Below are 24,642 nucleotides of genomic sequence, written 5' to 3'. Positions count from 1 at the left end.
TTTAAACACATGTATTTACAAAATGAATCACTGTGGATTCAACTATGTTGCATCCATCAACTTGAAGAATGTTCATTTATTCGTCCTGCAACGATATATACTATTCTTCTTTTTAGCTAGGGGCGGTCGGGTAGCCTAGTGGTAAAAGCGTTCGCTCGTCACGCCGAAGACCCGGGTTCGATTCCTGACATGGGTATTATGTGTGAAGCCCATTTCTGGTGTCCTGCGCCGTGATATTGCTGGAATATTGCTTAAATCGGCGTAAAACCATACTCACTCACTCACTCACTCACTCTTTTTAGCTAAAAAACAGTATTTATAGGAAGTCTCGAGTCATACTAAAAGGCTGGAAGATCGAAAGTAACACGTGACCTAACTTCCTCTCTTTGGAATTCCTTTTCTGCATATGTCAACAGCACAACGTCTGCATCAAACGTATCAATCAAAAAGAAATGTGTACTGCTCTGCTTTATTTAGACGGCCTCTCGACGTCTCCCGCTAATGCACCGCATTTTATAACTGCAACTTGGCAGATGTCGTCGTACTTGATCACGGTATAACACGCATGTTTGTATGGGCTTACCACAGCCATAGTAATAAGATCACTTTGTAGAAAGGTAGCCAGAAGATCTAAATTTAGGAGAACAATTTACACAAGAGGTACAGTTTCCCTCTACACCGCCGTGGATGACCGAACTGGCCTCAGACCACAATGATTTGCTATCTACAGCGACATGACGGCCCACAATAATTAATGCTGACGACACTACTTTGTTGACTATCTCTTAAAAAGGCCTGCAAATTCTTCTTGATGTCGTTCAAAACTATGCTGATAGGTGGCAGCTAAAATATAATGTAAGCAGGAGTGCAGTTTTATACTTTGGATGCTCAAACAATAAGCTTCAAACCACTTATGTATCAATTGGCGATATGCATGTTGCATAAAGGAAATCTATTAAATATGCAGGTGTATATCATCTTTTGAACGTGAAGAGTTGCATGTACTCATCAACACTAATCATAATAATGGGTTGTATTTTAGTGGTCTGAATCCTATATCTGCAGCACGTATCTGGGAGGGGGAAATCTTATCATGTGGCCTCTATGAAATGCTTGAAGTTGTACAACGTCAATTTGGTAAAAAGGTTCAGGGACAACACAGGCGCACTCCCAGTATTGTTGTATTGGATGCTATCGGTATCATGCCACTACAGTATTACATAGATAAAAGAGCACTCTACTTCTTAGGAAAGCTATGCAATGCAAAGTATAACTGTGTTTTTAAAGTAATGTTTCTAGTTCGCCTGGGTCAATTTATCTGTACAGATAGTTTTACATGCAATGTATGGAGTAGAAATTCTCCGAAATATAATATGCTACAGCTTGAACAGAAGTATAACCTAAATGATACATTTGTTAACTATGTCAATAATTGTTAATTTATTAATAAGAAATGCTTGTCCAAGGCCGTGATTTATACTTTTAAATCTCATCGAGATGGTGTATTTTAAGTCCACCTTAATTCAAGACTCAGTCTGTCAAGATATGTTAGTATAAGATCAAGTAATAAACTCTATCTCTGGAAACTAGCCGTGGAGAAGTATGACCATTTAACTAACATTGCAGGACTTGGATTCTATGGATCAGCTGAAACTGTCTCTAGATAATGTTATTGTAAAACTGTTGCCAATGATATTGTAAAGCACGTGTTTATGTCTTGTACTATCAATATGAATGACCAAAATTTACTTTTTGAACACCATATGTGATATCCTGGATGTAAATATTTTTGTTAAAATCTAGGAGAAATGTCATTCTTGAGTTTTTACTTGGTGGATGTCCAGAAGAATGTATTATGAAACTAGAAAGAGATGTGTGGGCAGAAGTAATAATTACTGTAAGCCGCTTTATAAGGATATGGCGATACCTGCTAAGAATTTGTATGTTTATGAACATGTGTAAATATAACCCCAATTCACGTTAAACATGTAACATAATTATATCTGCATATTGTTATCTTCATTCAATTGGAGGAAATACAGAATATCTATCTTAAACCGCAAAGTATCGGCAAAGATCCACCATCTTGATTTCGCAGTAACCACTATCAACAATGGTCACAGGCAGTTATCAGCCGAAACACACACAACGGCCTTGAACTTGGGATCAAATCATGGGAAGCTGGTGTCAACACCATGTACAGATTGTGGATAAAAAATGCAACATAATACAATGTCTAATCTTTCATTAAGGCTATTAGAAGTCACTCTAAAACCTTGGTACAGGTTGAACAGCCAATTTACATTGGGCACTATATTCTCCTATTTTCCTTCCGGGTAAAACGGATAGGGGCGTAACTGTGGACTGAGGCCAACTGCAAGGTAGGTGTAGGTTTGCTGGGAAACTCGGAGATGAGTATATCATACCCCCGGAGGACGTGTATTCATTTCTGAATTTCTTGGGTCAGTGAGTACCTTCTTAACAGTCTCGTAGGGTACACGTGCTGCTTTCTATCAGGAATTCCCTGTTTTGTGATTTCAAAGTTTCAATCATTTCGCGTGTTTGTACTTTCGTTATGAACTGGGTCATTCCATCGCGCTATTTACTGTTCAGATTACAACACGATATCCGAGTGTTCATGGAAATGTATATATATAGTCATGAAATGCTTTTTGTGAAAACTTTACGTACTGTTGTAATTACACTGTAATTAACCTGATTGTGTGCTGTATTTGTTCTTCGTTGCCAACCCGGAAGTTAGATATATATGCCCTACTTTCGTTGTGATAATGATATCGAGTGCTGGCGTTCACAGTTCTCTCTTTAGCAAGTCATACTGGTCAAGATCCTTTTAAAATTTCCCAAGATATGTTTAATAAAAAGTCGTTTAACGAATCCGAGTTGTTATCGTTGACGTGGTTTACGCATGGAGTAAACACAGTTCATTCCACACTTGGACTTTGGACACTTGGTCTTGTCGCCTTAGCCCATGAATGTTTTGCACAATCTATATCTCTATGTAGAGAGTTCGGTAGTATCTGGACATCGGCAGTAATCGGACACTCAGCAAACATGTGTTTGTAGCTAAAAAGGTAAACAGTCAGAACACAAAATTAACACGCATGCATAATCCTCTTTCTGCAAACTCCATTTAAAAATACGTCTGGTGGTGGTAACTCTCAAAACAAACCGTCCAGTATCAGCTTTCCTACTTCACTGCCACGCCATCCTACATTATCAATGGTTACATAAAAGCGGCGTAAAACCATACTCACTCACTCACTACATCATCACTGGTTACATGCAACCAAATGTTCTATAGTAGCGTTATAAAAAAATCAAATAACTAAGCATTCAACACCACCACTCAAAAATAATTCAATAATATGAAATGAAATCTATATATTTGCACATATGGTGACAAATAATTTTATTTAGATGTCTACATACAACCTATTTATACATCAAAGTAGATATTCGTTTTTTTAAATGTAAATAGGTGTAATTATTTGTATTTTTCGGGGTTTTTTCTTATATCTGAAAAAGCAGTTCTATTTATTTAATTATACTGATATATTTTACAATAAGCGTAAGCGCGGGTAATCCTCGTAGAACCTTGAAAATCAAAAAGCGGCAGTTGTTGCGAAAAGTATAAAACCAAAAGAGCCAAAGGAATATCACAAAGGTCTTCCCTCAATTATATCTGAAGAAGCGGATAAACTATCCCAATTGGCCATACAAGTCCGACATTATTGTGTTAGTCATGTGTCATTTATATAAATACACATGTAGTTGTATTTATAATGCATAGATAACTATCATAAAGTTGTTGGACCCGTGAAGATCCGGGTTAGAATAGGTCTTCAGCAACCCATGCTTGCCGTAAAAGGCGACTATGCTTGTCGCAAGAGGCGACTAACGGGACCGGGTGGTCAGGCTCGCTGACTTGGTTGATGCATGTCATCGTATCCCAATTGCGTGGATTGATGCTCATGATGTCACTCGATTATTTACAGACCGTCGTCATATAGCTGGAATATTGCTGAGTGCGACGTTAAACAACAAACAAACAACGTATCATAAAGTTGCATCTTACATTGATATAAGCTGCCTAAACAGGATTATATTGTAGCATATGTATGTTGTGTCCGAGATATAGTTGGAACACGACTCGTCATTGTAAACTTAAGTACTTGTATATTTTCTTTCTGTGAATAGGAATAACGTTATTGTACGTGAGACCACTTCCATTTATGGCCTTGAAGATGTTGTTTTAACCCGAGAACAGGTTCTGTAGGAACACAGTGAAGATCGTGATGCTAGAATTAGCGGATACACACAGACATGGTGTAGATGCGGAGGAGCGTCCACCACCAAATTAGTTCCAGATATTGCTTGTGCATTCGTCAGTCGCGTACCAAAGTTTGGGACAACAAACAAATAACTGCATTTTATACCCATGGTGGCCCAACTAGAGGCAATGGTGCTGAGCTGGACGGGTTTTATTGTGTCGACAGAGAGGCATTTTATTCAAGAACGCATTCAGGATCTGCATGACGCAGGGTTGATGGAGGTAATATGTGGTGTTAATTCTACTTTTTTATATAGAATTAGACTTACGTCTTGCTGTGAGTCACATCATATAATCTTTTTTTTAGAAATCGTTCAAGTTGATTGTTTACTTCATCTGTTCGATCGATGTACCTGTCGGAGCGAACAACGTTAAACTAAGCCTCTGACCAGTCATTTATGATAAGACTTCTTGAAAATGAAGTATATGTTTCAAAGTTTATATTTCATTCTAGTCTGTTTCCGTGCATTTTGAAAAAGAATATTAAAGACCATGAAGTGTCCGACTACAGCCTCTCTGCTGTCCGGGTACAGCCGACCGTGTCCGGGTACTACCGACCGTGTCCGGGTACAGCCGACCGTGTCCGGGTACAGCCGACCGTGTCCGGGTACAGCCGACCGTGTCCGGGTACAGCCGACCGTGTCCGATTACTACCGACCGTGTCCGGGTACAGCTGACGGTGTCCGGGTACAGCCGACCGTGTCCGGGTAATACCGACCGTGTCAGGGTACAGCCGACCGGGTGCGGGTACTGCCGACCGTGTCCGGGTACAGCCGACCGTGTCAGGGTACTGCCGACCGGGTCCGGGTACTACCGAAGCTGTCGTCAAGATAGTGGTATCCAGGTTCAGCCTGAACAAGATGTTCTTTGCCTGTTGTCAATTCTGAAACCAGCAGCAAGTGGTATCTCCCTTGGTATCAGCGATTTCCCAATCAGTTCTGACAATAAGTTAGTGAGCAATGATTGTTATGTGCCAGGAACCCAATGATGATTCCGGGATGCAGTAAGGTGACAAAGTGGGTTGAGTGGTCAGACTAAATGTCTGGGTTGACTGCATGGCATCGTGTCCAGACGACGTAGGGCATTGCTCATACGGGTCTCCTGGATACAGTTCGAATATTTTGCTGACTGACGTTGAAAAAGAAACAACAAAACCGTGTTTCGAAATATTTTCTTGCTATTTTCGATACTGATGGGGAACCAATAAGCGTGCCGATAATACAATAATACAATGTCATGGCAGAAGGCATTATATACGTTTTGTGTGTTCGCTTTAGTCAAATAAATCAAACAGTTTATGTTAGTAGAGTTATTTATTTATCTGTATTTATATTTTTCAAAAGCAAAGAAGCGAAACTCACGAGCATGGTTACAGTATCAGGACAAATCTGGGATTGTAGGTGGATGGGATATAGTCTTATTTTGCTGTCGTTGGCGTTAAAGAAACAACACACAATTTCAATTAATATTTTGTTACTTATTTTGGATACCGCTAGGAAACCAATCACAATGCAGGATTTTCCAATGTCATGGTGGTATATATTCCTTTCGTGTGTTCACTTTAGCCAATTAACCTCGAACAGTTATACTGACAGTGCGTGTGGTTATTAGGGTTATTTATTTATCTGTACACAAAAGGATAATCATACAAATGTTTATTTGAGCCAAACAAGGCTAAGAAACAGTATAATAATAATATATTGTGATCTGAGCAATCAGTAAGTGAGTGAGTTGGGATTAACGCCGCTTTGAACTATATTTCAGTTGTTTCACGAAATATCAGTTTGATATGGGAGAAAAGCCTGTATGTTTTAGACGTTTACCACTTTGACTAAATCCACGATCACGGGTGTGTTGCGGGAAAACCTAGGAACATAATCAGGGCCATTCTAGGATTCCTACGATCGTAGGTACTGCAACGCCTAATGGATGCAACTCAGAACGGTGAATTGCAGGTTTTCCCTTACCAATCATGTTTGAATTGTGGATATCATCATACCTAGTCGACTTTAGATTGGGTAATCATCAATCTCATTTTCCCAATAGGAAACCTTTTCCTAAAAGTTCAAAACATCGAAGGTTTTTCATTAACGATTGTTTTCATAATTCACCGATTGACTCGGTCAATGAACTGGTCGGTATTTTCAGGATTGAAATGTCCATAGTTTATTTTGAGATAGCCATGTTTTATGCACGGGGTGTAGTGATGAGGAATTCAATGCTTCTTGTCCTCTTTCAGATGGCGACCTCTCAGAAACTCACTGAACATTACTTAACCTGTGTCATATGCTCTGATGTCTTCACTAATCCCTGTACACTTGTGTGTAACCACACCTTCTGTCGGAAATGTGTCGTCAACTACACCAAGACCAGACCAGAAGCCATCAGTGCCAAGTCCCTCCTCTGTCCATTCTGCAACAAGATGACGAAAGTGTCCGCCCCTGAGAGACCAGTGGAGGAGTGGGCGGATGACGTCAAACCTTGCTTTGTCATCCAGGGACTCTTGGACTCATTTGGTCCAGGATCTAAAGGTAGACACGTGTAAAACACTTGCGTATCATATGATCGTATGATACTGTTTCACAAATGTCATACAGTTTCTGTAGGCGCTTTATTTGACAACACAACCAAACACATTGACTAAATAGCATCCAAGAAATATGAGTTGTTTGTTGGCAGCTAAGATTTCAATTATTGACTCCAAATATCAGCGTGTGAGGTTCTAAACAGTAATCTGGAATTCAAAGCACCATAGAAATATTAGTTTTTGGCAGCTATAATTTCAAATATTATCTGTATTTAGTAACTTTGTACAATCAGTCATTGGTACATCAGTGTATTGCGTGTTAAACACTCTTTAGGTATAACTTCATCTTTCAGATACAACCAACTGCAGCTATTGTATTGAAGAAGGGGAGACAACTCCTGCCTCTGTTTGGTGCTATGTGTGTGATGATGCACTGTGTGGAAGATGCGTCAGAGTTCACAATCGCATCCCAGCTACTCGTCATCATGACCTCACTGACCTTTCTGGGGAGGTCAAGGTCAAACGAAGACGAACGGTCATGTGTAAAGAACACACGGATGAAAGCATCAAGTTGTTGTGTAAAGATTGCAAGAAAGCACTTTGTCAAACCTGTTGTACAATCTACCACAGGAAATGTGAGTCTGTTGTCAGCTTGGGAGTGGAGATACGGGCAATGAAAGCAGTACTGACGTGGGCGACGGGCAATTTGTCACGGAGAAAAGACGAAATCAGCAAAGAGATTGAGACAAAGAAGTCAAAGCTGGAGGACGAAACTTGTCGATTTAAACAAATGGAATCAGATATTAACTCTGCAACGGTCAAAGCTATAGAATGGATTAAACTCCGAGAAAAGGATCTTCTTGATCAACTGAAAGAGATGTCAGACAAACACATCGGACAACTGAAAGCAGACATAAAGTCAGGTGATATGTCAGTACAGATGTACCAACAACAGGCTGAGCTGATAGACCAGGCTCTACAATCTGAGTGTGACATGGATGTGTATGAGATGTATCAGGGATGTGCGGCGGGTGATGTGGAGGCTGTCGGAGACGCAGAACTGAAGGAGAGAGGAAGAATAACCAAGGTCACATTCAGACAGGACACGGATAAGCTGAGTAAATCTCTGGACGATCTACAGCTGGGTGAGATAGGCGTCCTGTATGAGGGTGTGCTGGACCTGAAGGCTACTCCTGTGTTACAGGACACCATTAGCGTGCTGGACCTGAAGGCTACTCCTGTGTTACAGGACACCATTGACGTCAGAGTAGCAGGCGACAAATCTGACGTAACGCCACGTGATGTGACAGAGATGGTTGTTAATAGTATTGACACGGTTGTAGTCACAGATCAATCTAACCACTGTGTGAAGTCCTTCTATACCAGGAACAATCAACAAGGTCACAGTAAGCTCCTCCTTGGTGGATATACGTGGGGTATTACGAAGTTGACACACAACCAGGTGGCCGCCACTGTCTGGAACATCAATCAGATTGTAACAGTAAAAGTCAACCCTGACCTGGTGCTGCTGTCAACCATCACAACCCGCAAAGAGTACTGGGGCATAACGTCCCTGACACCATCAACACTAGCAGCTAGTTCCCAGTCTCCTCCCTGTGTTGATATCCTGGATATGACGGGAAACGTGCTGAGGTCAATCAGTCCACTCCACAAAGGTAACAACATCTTACAATGTCCCAACTTCCTCTGTACCACGAGGACAGGAAACATCCTGGTGTCTGACTGGGGAACCAAGCGTGTCGTGTGTCTGACCCCTAAGGGAGATGTGGTGTTCAACTACAGCCCTACAGGAGACACGGCACTGAAGTGTCCCCATGGTATCACAAGTACCAGCACAGGTGACATCCTGGTGACAGACTTCTCTCTACACAGTGTCATCCATCTGACGGAGTCAGGACAGTTTGTAAAACATATACTGGCATCCAAAGACTGTATTCAGAACCCACGTGGAATATATGTTGATGTGAGAGGGCGGGTGTATGTTTGTCTTAAGGGGGTGTCATACAGACCTTCTTGTGTAGCAACTGAATGTGTGTGTGTATATATATATATATATATATAATATATATATGTATATGCGTGTGTGTGTATGTGTATATATATATGTGTGTGTGTGCGTGTGTATGTATATATGTGTGTGTGTATATATATATGTGTGTGTGTGTATATATATGTATATGTGTGTATATATATGTGTGTGTATGTGTGTATATATATGTGTGTGTGCACGTGTGTGTGTGTGTATGTATATATATATGTGTGTGTGTGTGTGCACGTTTGTGTGTGTGTGTGCACGTGTGTGTGTCTGTGTGTGCGCGCGCGATAGGTGGACTTGTAAATATAAAACGTGATCGCCTGAGAATAATCAGCCTCAAATACCTGCCGAAACATATTCCAGTGTGCGTAAATAACTCAAAGTTCACACTTTTCTATGGAGGCATACGGTTTCATACATGAATAAGTAACAATACTTAACATTCTTTAGATATGTGTACTTCAAAAACGTGTTGATATGTTTTCTCCTATAAGCAAAGACATATCACAATGTTTCTATATCCGCGTACTACTCTCGTACACGTCTCAGCCGGCAGGTTGAAGACACAGGTTCTCTGGCGTTTTGAATTTAATTTGACTATTGTTTATTCCGTTTTTGTTAATAGCCGATGACGTCACAACGAACTAACTGGTAGGGTGATTATAAGACCTGGGTTCGATTCACCAAATGGTCGGAATGTGTAAAGCCATTTCATCGTTCCATGTCATGTATAACTAAAATAGTACTAGCAGCAGTGAAATATTTGCTCACTCGCTCCATAATCATATTTTCAATGACACTGTACATTTTGCTTGTTCCTAGAAAGATATGTTTCTTTTTAAAGAAGTAGTTATAATCTAACAGTCAAAACAACCCGTCCTCATTCATTAATGCGCTACTAACCGTGACGTCACTGCTTTGTGTGTTCGCAAGTTCGCCCACGTGGTACCTATCAGTCAATAACAAGGCTGAACCAATCGGACTGGCGCTGCAGAGAAGCCCTTCTGTACGCTGTTTATTAGTAGTATATGCGCTGCGTCACCTTTATCATTGGTGCAGCTCTATTCTTGTGAATTAACCCATGTTTGTTTTTGTTTGTCAATAAAGCCGATTGTCGGATTAGCGAGACTTGACTGTATATGAAAACACGGGTTTATTTCTTAAATAATACTATTGCTTTTAGTATTCTAATGTAATAAACTTAGAAATGAAATGCCCTCAAGACGACGGTGCTGATATTTCTGAATGGTGTTGGTCTGTTGTTTTACGCCGCACTCAGCAATATTCAAGCTATTTCACGGCGGTCTGTAAATAATCGATTCTGGACGAGACAATCCAGTGATTGACATCATGAGCATCGATCCGTGCAATTGGGATCGATGACATGTATCAACCAAGTTAGCGAGTCTGACCACCCGATCCCGTTGGTCGCCTTTTACGACAAGTATAATTGCCTTTTACTTCTGAATGAGGTACATGATACATAGAAGAATCAGGCCATGAAACGACCATGTTATATCATTGAATATTTTAATATTGTACATCATAATAAGGCGTCAGCTCCACACCCTAAAGCGTGCTTAAAGCGCTACATTATTACCCCGGTCAATGGAAGAGTGCGCACTCCAGTTTCATTCTCCCTCCCTAGGGACCATACAACCCAAGCTGCCATATACATTGGTGTTCTGGGTGGTACTGGACCATACAACCCAAGCTGACATATACCTTGGTGTTCTGTTTGAGTGGTACTTGACCATACAACCCAAGCTGCCATATACCTAGGTGTTCTGTTTGAGTGGTACTGGACTATACAACCCAAGCTGCCATATACCTTGGTGTTCTGTTTGAGTGGTACTGGACCATACAACCCAAGCTGCCATATACCTTGGTGTTCTGTTTGAGTGGTACTGGACTATACAACCCAAGCTGCCATATACCTTGGTGTTCTGGGTGGTACTGGACCATACAACCCAAGCTGCCATATACCTTGGTGTTCTGGGTGGTACTGGACCATACAACCCAAGCTGCCATATACCTTGGTGTTCTGTTTGAGTGGTACTGGACCATACAACCCAAGCTGCCATATACATTGGTGTTCTGTTTGAGTGGTACTGGACTATACAACCTAAGCTGCCGTATACCTTGGTGTTCTGTTTGAGTGGTACTGGACCATACAACCCAAACTGCCATAAACCTTGGTGTTCTGTTTGAGTGGTACTGGACCATACAACCCAAGCTGCCATATACATTGGTGTTTTGTTTGATTGGTGCTGGACCATACAACCCAAGCTGCCATATACCTTGGTGTTCTGTTTGAGTGGTGCTGGACCATACAACCAAAGCTGCCGTATACCTTGGTGTTCTGTTTGATTGGTGCTGGACCATACAACCCAAGCTGCCATATACCTTGGTGTTCTGTTTGAGTGGTGCTGGACCATACAACCCAAGCTGCCATATACCTTGGTGTTCTGTTTGATTGGTGCTGGACCATACAACCCAAGCTGCCATATACCTTGGTGTTCTGTTTGAGTGGTACTGGACCATACAACCCAAGCTGCCATATACCTTGGTGTTCTGTTTGAGTGGTACTGGACTATACAACCTAAGCTGCCATATACCTTGGTGTTCTGTTTGAGTGGTACTGGACCATACAACCCAAACTGCCATAAACCTTGGTGTTCTGTTTGAGTGGTACTGGACCATACAACCCAAGCTGCCATATACATTGGTGTTCTGTTTGAGTTGTGCTGGACCATACAACCAAAGCTGCCATATACCTTGGTGTTCTGTTTGAGTGGTGCTGGACCATACAACCAAAGCTGCCATATACCTTGGTGTTCTGTTTGAGTGGTGCTGGACCATACAACCCAAGCTGCCATATACCTTGGTGTTCTGTTTGAGTGGTGCTGGACCATACAACCCAAGCTGCCATATACCTTGGTGTTCTGTTTGATTGGTGCTGGACCATACAATCCAAGCTGCCATATACCTTGGTGTTCTGTTTGATTGGTGCTGGACCATACAACACAAGCTGCCATATACCTTGGTGTTCTGTTTGATTGGTACTGGACCATACAACCCAAGCTGACACATACCTTGGTGTTCTGTTTGAGTGGTGCTGGATGTTTTGCTGGATAAAGATTCGGTCACTGTTTGAAGACATTCAATTTGTTTCTTTGGCAGGAACCGACGATGTTTTTCCTTCAAAACTGAATTAAAGCTACAAAACCATATCCATAATCAAAAGAACACTCCACAAAACATGCAGAGTCCACTCTGCCGACTAAACTATAAGCATGTGTCTGAGTCACTCTCAGAAAGTGATGATACCAGGTGTTCCGGAAATGGGAGCGTATCCTGCCCCACCGGTGGCCCCCGTCACATACACATGCAAAGGCAAGGCATTTATTTCAAGACAATCAGCATGTACAGCTATCAATTTCTTTCTTTCAAAAACATCAAAGTGGTACATGTCTAAGACCTACATAACTTCAACAGAGCTTCACTCCGACATTAAACTGACACGCCCTCATATTACAGAAATATTGTTCAAAGCGGTGTTAAACGAAATCTCATTAATTCACTCATTCAGGACTAGGGGTCACAGTTGTCTAAGGCGCCCGATTTTGTTCTGCATACAGTTGCATCAAGGCCTGCAAGAATCCTTCGTTTGTGGGTTGGAATCTCAGATCTGCCCTTATAATTCTTCTTGGTTTGTCAGCACCATACGCAAGCTCGTTGGTTTCCAAAGTCACCTGAATCACTTACTCAAGTCATCCTTACCATCATAATTGCTTATCCTGAATCCCGATCCCAGGTTCCTGTAATGCTTATCTCAAGAGGAGGCTCAAAAGGAGATCAGTAGCCAGGATCCGTGACGTGTGATCAAGGCCTCACGTCGCACCTTGATAGTCATGCTGTCGATCACTGGTCCAGACTCGATTGAGGGATCGATCACGTGATACAGCTGGACTATAGCCGACTGTAGCGCAGAACAACATTCACTCACTGCGTGATATCAGTAATATTTTTGAACACTCATATAGGTAATTTACAATGGTATAATTCTTTAAATTGATTTTAAAATGAACAATTATATATCTCAAAAGTTAAGAAAGTCATTCAAATAACGCCGCACAGAGTGCAAAACACAATTCATAACCATTCTACCATGACGATTTCCGTGGCGATACCAAATGCAGGGAGTTGTGTGCCATCGGATGAATCCCGTGTTTTTTCAGGAAGACGGCTATGTGGAGTCCGGCAACAAACAAGCACTTACATTTTATGAAAATTGTGTGATTTGCGGGTGCTACCTGTTGTTACAGTAGTTAGTTTGTTGTTTAACGCCGCACTCAGCTATATGACGGCGGTCTGTAAATAATCAAGTCTGGACCAGACAATCCAGTGATTGACATCATTGACGTATATATCATATATTTAGAGGGTCAACGTATAGCTACATGTACTATACTTCAAAACTAAACACATGTATTTACCAAATGAATCACTGTGGATTCAACTATGTTGCATCCATCAACTTGAAGAATTGTCATTTATGCGTCCTGCAACGATATGTACTGTTCTTCTTTTTAGCTAGGGGCGGTCAGGTAGCCTAGTGGTAAAAGCGTTCGCTCGTCACGCCGAAGACCCGGGTTCGATTCCCGACATGGGTACAATGTGTGAAGCCCATTTCTGGTGTCCTGCGCCGTGATATTGCTGGAATATTGCTAAAAGCGGCGTAAAACCATACTCACTCACTCACTCACTCTTTTCAGCTAACAGTAGTTATAGGAAGTCAACGAGTCATACTAAAAGGCTGGAAGATCGATAGTAACACGTGACCTAACTTCCCCTCTTTGGAATTCCCTTTCTGCATATGTCAAAAGCACAACGTCTGCATTAAACGTATCAATTAATTAAATTAAATTAATTAAATGCTGTGTACTGCTCTGCTTTATTTACACGGCCTCTCGACGTCTCCCGTTAATACACCGCATTTCATAACTGCAACTTGGCAGATGGCGTCGTTCTTAATCACGGTATAACACGCATGTTTGCATGGACTTACCACAGCCATAGTAATAAGATCACTTTGTAGAAAGGTAACCAGAAGATCTAAATTTAGGAGAACATTTTACACAAGGGGTACAGTTTCCCTCTACACCGCCGTGGATGACCGAACTGGCCTCAGACCACAATGATTTGCTATCTACAGCGACATGACGGCCCACAATAATTACTGCTGACGACACTTCTTTGTTGACTATCTCTTATAAAGGCCGGCAAAATCTTCTTGATGTTCAAAACTATGCTGATAGGTGGCAGCTAAATTATAATGTAAGCAGGAGTGCAGTTCTATACTTTGGATATGGGGCGGTCGAGTAGCCTAGTGGTTAAAGCGTTCGCTCGTCACCCGGGTTCGATTCCCGACATAGGTACAATGTGTGAAGCCCATTTCTGGTGTCCCCTGCCGTGATATTGCTGGAATATTGCTAAAAGCGGCGTAAAACCATACTCACTCACTCATTCACTATACTTTGGATGCTGAAACAATAAGGTTCAAACCACTTTTGTATCAATTGGCGATATGTATGTTGCATAAAGGAAATCTATTAAATATGCAGGTGTTTATCATCTCTTGAACGTACAAAATCTGCATGTGAAGAGTTGCATGTAATCATCAACACTTATCATAATAATGGGTTGTATTTTGGTGGTCTCCATCCTATATCTGCAGCACGTATATGGGAGAGGGTAATCTTATCATGTGGCCTCTATGAAATGCTTGAAGTTGTACGTCAATTTTGTAAAAAGGTTCAGGGGCAACACAGGCGTACTCCCAGTATTGTTGTATCGGATGCTATCAGCATCATGCCACTACAGTATTACATAGATAAAAGAGCACTCTACTTCTAAGGAAGGCTATATACTGCAAAGTATAACTGTGGTTTTAAAGTAGTGTTTCTAGTTAGCCTGGGTCAATTTATGTGCATGTACAGATAGTTTTACATGCAATCTAAGGAGTAGAAATTCTCCGAAATATAATATGCTACAGTTTGAACAGAAGTATAACCTAAATGGTACAGTTGTTAACTATGTCAATAATTGTTAATTTATTAATAAGAAATGCTGGTCCAAGGCCATGATTTATACTTTTAAATCTCATCAAGATGGTGTATTTTAAGTCCACCTTAATTCAAGACTCAGTCTGTCAAGATATGTTAGTATAAGATCAAGTAATAAACACTATCTCTGGAAACTAGCCATGGAGAAGTATGACCATTTAACTAATATTGCAAGACTTGTATTCTACGGATCAGCTGAAACTGTCTCTAGAGAATGCTATTGTAAAACTGTTGCCAATGATATTGTAAAGCACGTGTTTATGTCTTGTACCATCAATATGAATGACCCAAATTTACTTTTTGAACACCATATGTGATATCCTGGATGTAAATATTTTTGTTAAAATCTAGGAGAAATGTCATTCTTGAGTTTTTACTTGGTGGATGTCTAGTAGAATGTATTATGGAACTTGAAAGAGATGTGTGGGCAGAAGTAATAATTAATGTAAGCCGCTTTATTAGGATATGGCGATACCTGCTAAGAACTTGTATGTGTAAATATAACCCCAATTCACGTTAAACATGTAACATAATTATATCTGCATATTGTTATCTTCATTCAATTGGAGGAAATAAAGAATATCTATCTTAAACCGCAAAGTATCGGCAAAGACCACCATCTTGATTTCGCAGTAACCACTGTCAACAATGGTCACAGGTAGTTATTAGCCGAAACACACACAACGGCCTTGAACTTGGGATCAAATCATGCGAAGCTGGTGTCAATACCATGTACAGATTGTCGATAAAACATACAACATAATACAATGTCTAATCTTTCATTTAGGCTATCAGAAGTCACTCTAAATCCTTGGTACAGGCTGAACAGCCAATTTACATTGGGCACTATATTCTCCTATTTTCCTTCCGGGTAAAACGAGTGGGGGCGTAACTGTGGACTGAGGCCAACTGCAAGGTAGGTGTGGGTTTGCTGGGAACTCGGAGATGAGTATATCATACCCCCGAAGGACGTGTGTTGATTTCTGAATTTCTTGGGTCAGGAAGTACCTGACAAACAGTCTCGTAGGGTACACGTGTTGCCTTCTGTCAGGAATTCCCTGTTTTGTGATTTCAAAGTTTCGATTATTTCGTGTGCTTACTTTCGTTATGAACTGGGTCATTCCATCGCGCTATTCACTGTTCAGATTAAAACACGATATCCGAGTGTTCATAGATATGTATATATATTGTCACGAACTGCTTGTTAGTGAAAAATTAACACACTGTTGTAATTACACTGTAATTAACCTGATTGTGTTCTGTATTGGTTCTTCGTTGCCAACCCGGAAGTTAGATATTTATACCCTACTTTCGTTATGATAATGATATCATGTTCTGGCGTTCTCAGTTCTCCCTCTAGCAAGCCAGACTAGTCAAAATCCTTTTAAAATTTCCCAAGAAATGTTTGATGAAAAAGTCTTTTAACGAATCCGAGCTGTTATCGTTGACGTGGTGTATGCATGGAGTAAACACAGTTCATACCACACTTGGGCCTTGGACACTCGGTCTTGTCGCCAATGAATGTTTTGCACAATCTATATCTCCATGTAGAGAGTTCGGTAGTATCTGGACATCGGCAGTAATCGGACACTCATTACAGATTTGTCTATAGCTGAAAAGGTAAACACGCATGCATAATACTCTTCCTGCAAACTCTATTTAAAAATTCTTCTGCTAGAGGTAACTCTCTAATCAAACCGTCCAGTATGGCTTATGACTGCCACGCCATCCGTTGCCATCTCCCACGACCATACGCGAACTCTTTACAATGTCTGGGACGGTCGGGTAACCTAGTGGTGAAAGAGTTCGCTCGTCACGCCGACATTCCGGGTTCGATTCCCGACATGGGTACAATGTGTGAAGCCCATTTCTGGTGTTCCCCGCCGTGATATTGCTGGGTATTGCTAAAAGCAGCGTAAAACCATACACACTCACTGACTTGACAATATCTGAATAATAAGTGATATGTCATGAATGGATGAATCTGCTATTATCAGATCAGACGTTTCGCTGATTAAATTCGAGATCAAAGACGACCGGTTTTGATCTATTTATGTTTCATGTGGACAAATCATTATTATCACCTTGATACTTTAAATCACTTCAGTGTGAGACAAGAGACTGTGGGGTAGCCTTGTGGTTAAAGCGTTCGCTTGTTACGCCAAAGACCCTGGTTGGTTGGTTGGTTGTTTAACGCCGCACTCAACAATATATTCCAGCTATTAGACCCTGGTTGGTTGGTTGGTTAGTTGGTTGGTTGTTTAACGCCGCACTCAGCAATATATTCCAGCTATTAGACCCTGGTTGGTTGGTTGGTTGGTTGGTTGGTTGGTTGGTTGTTTAACGCCGCACTCAGCAATATATTCCAGCTATTAGACCCTGGTTGGCTGGTTGGCTGGTTGGTTGGTTGGTTGGTTGGTTGTTTAACGCCGCACTCAGCAATATATTCCAGCTATTAGACCCTGGTTGGTTGGTTGGTTGGTTGGTTGGTTGGTTGTTTAACGCCGCACTCAGCAATATATTCCAGCTATTAGACCCTGGCTGGTTGGTTGGTTGGTTGGTTGGTTGTTTAACGCCGCACTCAGCAATATATTCCAGCTATTAGACCCTGGTTTGATACCCCACATGGGTACAATGTGTGAAGCCTATTTCTGGTGTCCTGGTGATATTGCTGGAACATTGCTCAAGGCGGCGTAAAACTATACTCAGTCAGTCACTATGAGACAAACCATCATCTAGCGCTAATACCGTGGAAGCATTATTCATATGATTCCACCTATTAATTCAAACATTGAGAAGACATGAATTCGAAGTATGCAATAGAAAAGCGCCCTCTATACTCACATTTCGTCAGGTTACCTGTTGAATATATATCGTATATGGTGACTGCAGGATGCAGTGACAAAGTGAATTGGGTGGTTAGACTCAGTGTCTGGGTTGACAGTGTGTCATCGTGCCCCGGCGTTGTGGGTCGTTGCTCATCATATCTATTATTAACAGGTCCGTGGGATATTAATCGAGAATTATGATGACTGGCATTAACAAAAAAACAACCAAAAAAAGCGTGTTTCAAATTATTTTTTTTACTTATTTTTTATCGATACTGATGGGGAAACAGTTAGAATTCAGGATTTTACGATGTCTTGTATAGGCTTTCTGTGGTCACTTTAGTCAGTTAAAAAGAGCAGTTTATGACTAGAAGGGATATTTATTAATGTGTATTGATATACAAAAATGCGAAATGCGCGAGCACGGGTATGATGCTGACAAATCAAGAAACAGAATCAGAACCAATCTGGGATTCCAACGATCTTAGGTTACTGCAACGCCTAAGGGACGCAACTCTGCGCGGTTTAATCATTGCGACGCCTAGTATGATCGGGCCACCCGTGTGCTCCTCAACAATCAAGTTTAAAGTGCGGATATCAGACCTACTGGACTTCAAATTGGTTAACATGAATCCCCTTTTCACAACAGAAAACCTGTTTCCTCAACATCGAATTATTTCTTTCACTTACCGAGCGTACATGTAATTCTGAGTGACCTTATACTTAACTGATCGGTGCTTTGAAAGTTGAAGTATTCAAAGTTTATTTTGGGATTGCCACATTTGATACAACGGGTGTGGTGATGAGAACTTCAAGACTGTTCGTCCTCTTTCAGATGGCGACCTCTCAGAAGCTCACTGAACATTACTTAACCTGTGTCATATGCTCTGATGTCTTCACTAATCCCTGCACACTTGTGTGTAACCACACCTTCTGTCGGAAATGTGTCGTCAACTACACCAAGACCAGACCAGAAGCCATCAGAGCCAAGTCCCTCCTCTGTCCATACTGCAACAAGATGACGAAAGTGTCTGCTCCTGAGAGACCAGTGGAGGAGTGGGCGGATGATGTCAATCCTATCTTTGTCATCCAGGGACTCTTGGACGCGTTTGGCCCAGCCTCTAAAGGTAGACAAATGTAAAATACTCACGTATGATACAATGGCTCAGTATATTCTTGATTATTTCTCAGATATCATACAATTTCTTTTGGTGCTTCTTGACTTCCATTATTGACGCCAAATATCAGCGTGTGAGGTTCTAAACAGTATTCTGGAATTCCAAGCACCATAGAAATATTAGTTTTTGGCAGCTATGATTTCAAATATTATTTGTATTTAGTTACTTTGTACAATCAGGCATTGGTACATCAGTGTATTGTATGTTAAACACTAATAACGTATAACCTCATCTTTCAGATACAACCAACTGCAGCTATTGTAAAGTGGAAGGGGAGACAACTCCTGCCTCTGTTTGGTGCTATGTGTGTGATGATGCACTGTGTGGAAGATGTGTCAAAGTTCACAGTCTCATCCCAGCTACTCGTCATCATGACGTCACTGACCTTTCTGGGGAGGTCAAGGTCAAACGAAGACGAACGGTCATGTGTAAAGAACACACGGATGAAAGCATCAAGTTGTTGTGTAAAGATTGCAAGAAAGCAGTTTGTCAAACCTGTTGTACAATCTACCACAGGAAATGTGAGTCTGTTGTCAGCTTGGGAGTGGAGATACGGGCAATGAAAGCAGTACTGACGCGGGCGACGGGCAATCTGTCACGGAGAAAAGACGAAATCAGCAAAGAGATTGAGACAAAGAAGTCAAAGCTGGAGGACGAAACTTGTCGATTTAAACAAATGGAATCAGATATTAACTCAGCAAAGGTCAAAGCGATAGAACGGATTAAACTCCGGGAAAAGGATCTTCTTGATCAACTGAAAGAGATGTCAGACAAACACCTTGGACAACTGAAGGCAGATATTAAGTCAGGTGATATGTCAGTACAGATGTACCAACAACAGGCTGAGCTGATTGACCAGGCTCTACAATCGGAGTGTGACATGGATGTGTATGAGATGTATCAGGGGTGTGAGGCGGGTGATGTGGAAGCTGTCGGAGACTCAGACCTGAAGGAGAGAGAGAGAATAGCTATGGTCAGACAGTACACGGACAAGCTAAGTAAATCTCTGGACGATCTACAGCTGGGTGAGATAGACGTCCTGTATGAGGGTGTGCTGGACCTGAAAACTACTCCTGTGTCACAGGGCACCACTAACGCGCTGGACCTGAAAATGACTCCTGTGCTACAAGACACCATTAACTTGCGGGAAATGAAGGCTGCTCTTCCTCAGCCAAAAGACATAGTAGGGCTTCGGGGCCAGAGAGTTACTCCTGTTTTACAAGGCACCCTTAACGTCACAAGTGAAAGGGGCAAATGTAAGGCAGAGCCGTGGGATGTGGTAGCGATTGTGGTTAATGGTATTGACACGGTTGTAGTCACAGATAAGTCTAACCACAGTGTGGATTCCTTCTACACCTGGAACAATCAACAAGGTCACAGTGAGCTCCTGCTTGGTGGATCTCCCTATGGTATTACGAAGTTGACACACAACCAGGTGGCTGTCACTGTTCAAGATGCCCATCAGATTGTAACAGTACAAGTCAACCCTGACCTGGTGCTGCTATCAACCATCAAAACCAACAAAAGGTACTGGGGCATAACGTCCCTGACACCATCAACACTAGCAGCTAGTTCCCAGTCTCCCTGTATTGATATCCTGGATATGGCGGGAAATGTCCTGAGGTCAATCTGTCCACTCCAAGAGGGTCACGACATCTTAAAGCGTCCCGACTTCCTCTGTACCACGAGGACAGGAAACATCCTGGTGTCTGACAATGGATCCAAATGTGTCATGTGTTTGACTCACGAGGGAGATGTGGTGTTCAAGTACAGCCCTACAGGATACACAGGACTGGCGTGTCCCTATGGTATCACTAGTACCAGCAAAGGCGACATCCTGGTTGCAGACCACAACAGGCAGAGAGTCATCTATCTGACGGAGAGAGGAAAGTTTGTAAAAGAACTACTGACATCCCAGGACCATATGTGTTATCCATATGGAATGTGTACTGATGAGAAAGGTCGGATGTATGTTTGTCAGAGGAATGGTGTCATACAGACATTCTTGTGTGGGAACTAAACATTGGATCAATGATGGAACGTGCTTCGAGAAATACTGTTGAGCTGTTGCGTGCGTGCGAGCGTGAGTCAGTCAGTGCGTTCGTGAGTTCGTGCGTGAGTGAGTGCGTGCGTGCGTGAGTGAGTGCTTTCGCCTGCAACAAGGTTTATACATATGTTCATATTGTGTTTGCACAGAATTTACACTACGTCCGCAATTCTGTATTGAGAGTATTTCTTTCTGCTAAGATAAAGTATTTTAAAATACATAAATGATAGTTGGAGACAGAAGGGAGTATTGGTCCATATAAATGTGCTAGGTGGACAGACACACGGCGTAGGGACGTTTGCGACAGAGAACGAGTTTACTACGCCCGTTCACCTGTGCGGTATATAAGCAATACACAACACATGGTAGAATTGGAATTTATTCACCTCTTGTTTGATGTATATCTCAGTCTATGATTATCAGCTGCACTTTCTGCGTCTCCACGATAGACTGACTAAGATATGTAATAACAACACCACGTGCACGACTGTTCGAGAGTCGCAGTGAACTAAAAAACATTTCAGCAGACGTCCCTAAACATATTTTTATTTTACTTCAGATATATACTAAACATTTTTATAAAATCCCTGACATCACTACAATATTACTAAAATACTTACAGAGCGGGGGACGGTGGTGTTGCCTAGTAGTTAAAACGGACGCTCGTCTTGCCGAAGGCCCGGGTTTGTTTCCTACATGGGCACAATGTGTAAAGCCCACGATGTTAGCTTGCTGGAATACTGCTGAAAGCGGCGTAAAGCCTCACTCACTCACTCACTCAGAATTAGGGGCAGGTGTGTCACAGTTTTCTAAGATTTGCGAAATATCCTAAACTTGTTTTTATATGTAACTGACATTACTGAATTATTACTGAACTACCCACAAAGCGAGTATATGTGGTATATTAAAACCAACAACTCAACGTGTGGCTGTTTGCACCGGGTCTAACAAATCTGGAAAATTGGAAAAAAAAATAAAAAAATTCTTATTTGAGAAGGATGTTACCTTTCCACATGTTAGAAATATTTGTTATAACGTACATTGTCAGGATAAGTATAGGACTGTGAGATGCAGTCAGGCAAAGTGCATGTAATGTATTACACAGTAAAATATTCATTTTATTACATTTACACCGGGCATATATGGTCGGAGCGTGTATATAAATGCGTATATGTACATACGTAGCAAATATCTCTTTTGAAGTATTTCACTAATCGAATTCGCCATTGTTTCTCAATCTTTGTAATCCGGCTTTTTTCTGGCAATGAACAAGATCTTTAACCCTTCTTAAGAATAGAACCAAGTTACGTTTATTGATGCAATACTGGAGATACAGATATATCTTTTCGCGGATAAGATAATATTATTCAAGAAATTGTAGCCAGTATTAATTCCCAGTAGTACTGCAACATTCGGTGAAGATATCATTGATATCAACTATTCTTTTAATAAACAAGCCTAGATCATTCCAAAACCTTTTCACGTGCTTACAGAAACCAAACAGATGTTTTCTATTCTCCGGTTCATCCTCACAAAAAGTACACACGTTTATGTATATTATTTTCATCTTTTGTATTTCATTTTAGTTTGGTGAATAAATTTTATTGGAAATCGAGCAGATTTGTGTCTTTTGTTCATATTCTATAACTGTAACCTTCCCTGGTCGTGAGATATCGGTAATGTTTTCCCTTTTTCACATACTGCTGATATAGTTTGTGCTTTCGTAAGTATATCGTTGAATATTATGCATCCTTTTGCGGGTGTACTAATTCAACAGCACCTTATTTCCGGTGTTCTGGCTAACACAGACAGTATTGTTGACAGTCTCTCTCCGGGCCCTGGGAATTTTCCTGATAATTTTTTACTAAGTCGAAGCAAGTACCTTTAACAACATATTTCTTCCTGAAATTTTCAAAAGTCATAAGGTCTATTGAGTTGCAGAGATCTTTAATTGTGTATACACCCTTAATGGTTCAAGTAACATGTTTTCTAAGTCCCTTTTGGGAGCGGTTGGGTAGCCTGGTGGTTAAAGCGTTCGCTCGTCACGCCGAAGACACGGGTTCGATTCCCTACATGGGTACAATGTGTGAAGTCTATTTCTGGTGTCCCCCGCCGTGACATTGTTTCAATATTGCTAAGAGCAGCGTAAAACCATACTCTCACACTCGCTTCCAGCTAACTATAAACGCTGTTATAACGTTCATACAACGTTGTCTGTTATAAAACTTAGAAACGTTACATGTGAATATGAAATGGTCTAGCGTGTACGTGGGACAGTTTTGGGATTTTATCGTAAAAAATAAATTGTCCTCGAAAATATTAAAAAAAATATTTATGCTTCCTATTGTTTGAAAAAAAAAGAAATTGTCTGCCACAAAAATTACATTGTTGCAATGTGTTGTTTTGTTTTGGGGGTTGTGTTTTGTTTGGTTTTGTTTGTTTGTTTGTGTGGTTTGTTGTTGTTTTTGTTTTGGTGTTGTTGTTTTGGTTTTTTTGGTTGTTGTGGGTTTGGGGTTTGTTTTTGTTTGTTTTTTTTTTGGGGGGGGGGGTATTTTGGCTCATCATGAATGATTCAATACTAGCATAATGCTTGAGATAGGGGAAATTTGGTGGTGCCAGTTTTGCTGAAATACATCTACATTTTAAATAATCTTTGTTTATGTGTATTTAAATCTACTTTTTCATTACCGTTGGCTTGTGAGATCCATGCACGAACATCTTGTTGCATGTTGTTACATTGGTAGCGGAATATGTACCCTAGTCGTGCCAACTCTAAACCTTAACACACAACTACAGTTACGGGCTGTATGACTGATTCGAAATACTTTAAAACGCATAGTCTGGAATGGAGGTCCCCAGTTTGAAACTAGTACCGCAAGGCTCAAGAAAACTGCTTCTTAGTGGCTACTGTTGTCTTCCTGTTAGTTTTTTCATTGGTCGGTCAAAGTTCGCGAAAAGTCGTTCTGACATGACCTGTAATGGGATGTCCTCAGCGGTAGCGAGAACTTGTGTCTGATTTTAATGAGATCGGGGTATATAAATATACTACAGCGACCATTTTCACCAAGCACCTTATTTGAAGCACATTTACCAATGCATAAAAGTCGCTTAAATACAAAATATGAACTTTTTTAATGGAATCATAATATTTAATGCCCCTTACTTCCGAGCTGTATAATAATAACAATGCAGTTTTACCATTAAATATAGAATTAGCTGTGGAAAGTAAGATAAATGTGTTTTCCTTAAATAATTCCTAAACAGAAAACATTGCCTTAGATGCCCGTAGTGCTTACAAGCCTTGGACCAATTTCGTCTTGAGGACATTAATAGTCCTAAATACTTATAATAACTAGCAACTTTTAAATCTGTATCACAATATATTCATGCTTCGATACAATTCCACCATTTCCCTCGTATATAATATTATTTTTTTTAAAACATTCAAAACAATAAACGCCTGCTACCTTCAAATTATCGGATATAAATTATTCTTTCACATAAGAACAGTGTCACAATTTGATTCA

At 40.9% G+C, this 24,642-nt stretch overlaps 1 protein-coding gene and 1 long non-coding RNA gene across 2 annotated transcripts; one reads left to right on the top strand and one right to left on the bottom strand.

Annotated features, from left to right (window-relative positions):
* The first annotated feature begins 2,357 nt into the window (after window positions 1-2,357).
* Window positions 2,358-22,730, top strand: LOC124148717 (tripartite motif-containing protein 2-like). Its single transcript, XM_048397399.1, has 3 exons — window positions 2,358-2,381; window positions 6,591-6,882; window positions 19,308-22,730. The coding sequence occupies exons 2-3, from the start codon at window positions 6,591-6,593 to the stop codon at window positions 21,086-21,088; spliced, it is 2,073 nt and encodes a 690-aa protein (XP_048253356.1). The 5' UTR covers window positions 2,358-2,381; the 3' UTR covers window positions 21,089-22,730.
* On the bottom strand, window positions 7,814-8,236 carry LOC125381149. Its single transcript, XR_007221707.1, has 2 exons — window positions 8,104-8,236; window positions 7,814-8,058 (listed from the first exon to the last, which is right to left on the bottom strand). It is a non-coding gene; the product is annotated as an uncharacterized LOC125381149 (long non-coding RNA).
* Window positions 22,731-24,642: the final 1,912 nt, after the last annotated feature.

The sequence above is a fragment of the Haliotis rufescens genome, unplaced genomic scaffold (assembly GCF_023055435.1).
Source record: "Haliotis rufescens isolate VD_foot unplaced genomic scaffold, xgHalRufe1.0.p SCAF_17, whole genome shotgun sequence".
Taxonomy (NCBI): Eukaryota; Metazoa; Mollusca; class Gastropoda; order Lepetellida; family Haliotidae; genus Haliotis; species Haliotis rufescens.
The sequence above is the reverse complement of the archived record's forward strand: the minus strand, read 5'-3'. Positions and strand labels throughout refer to the sequence as shown.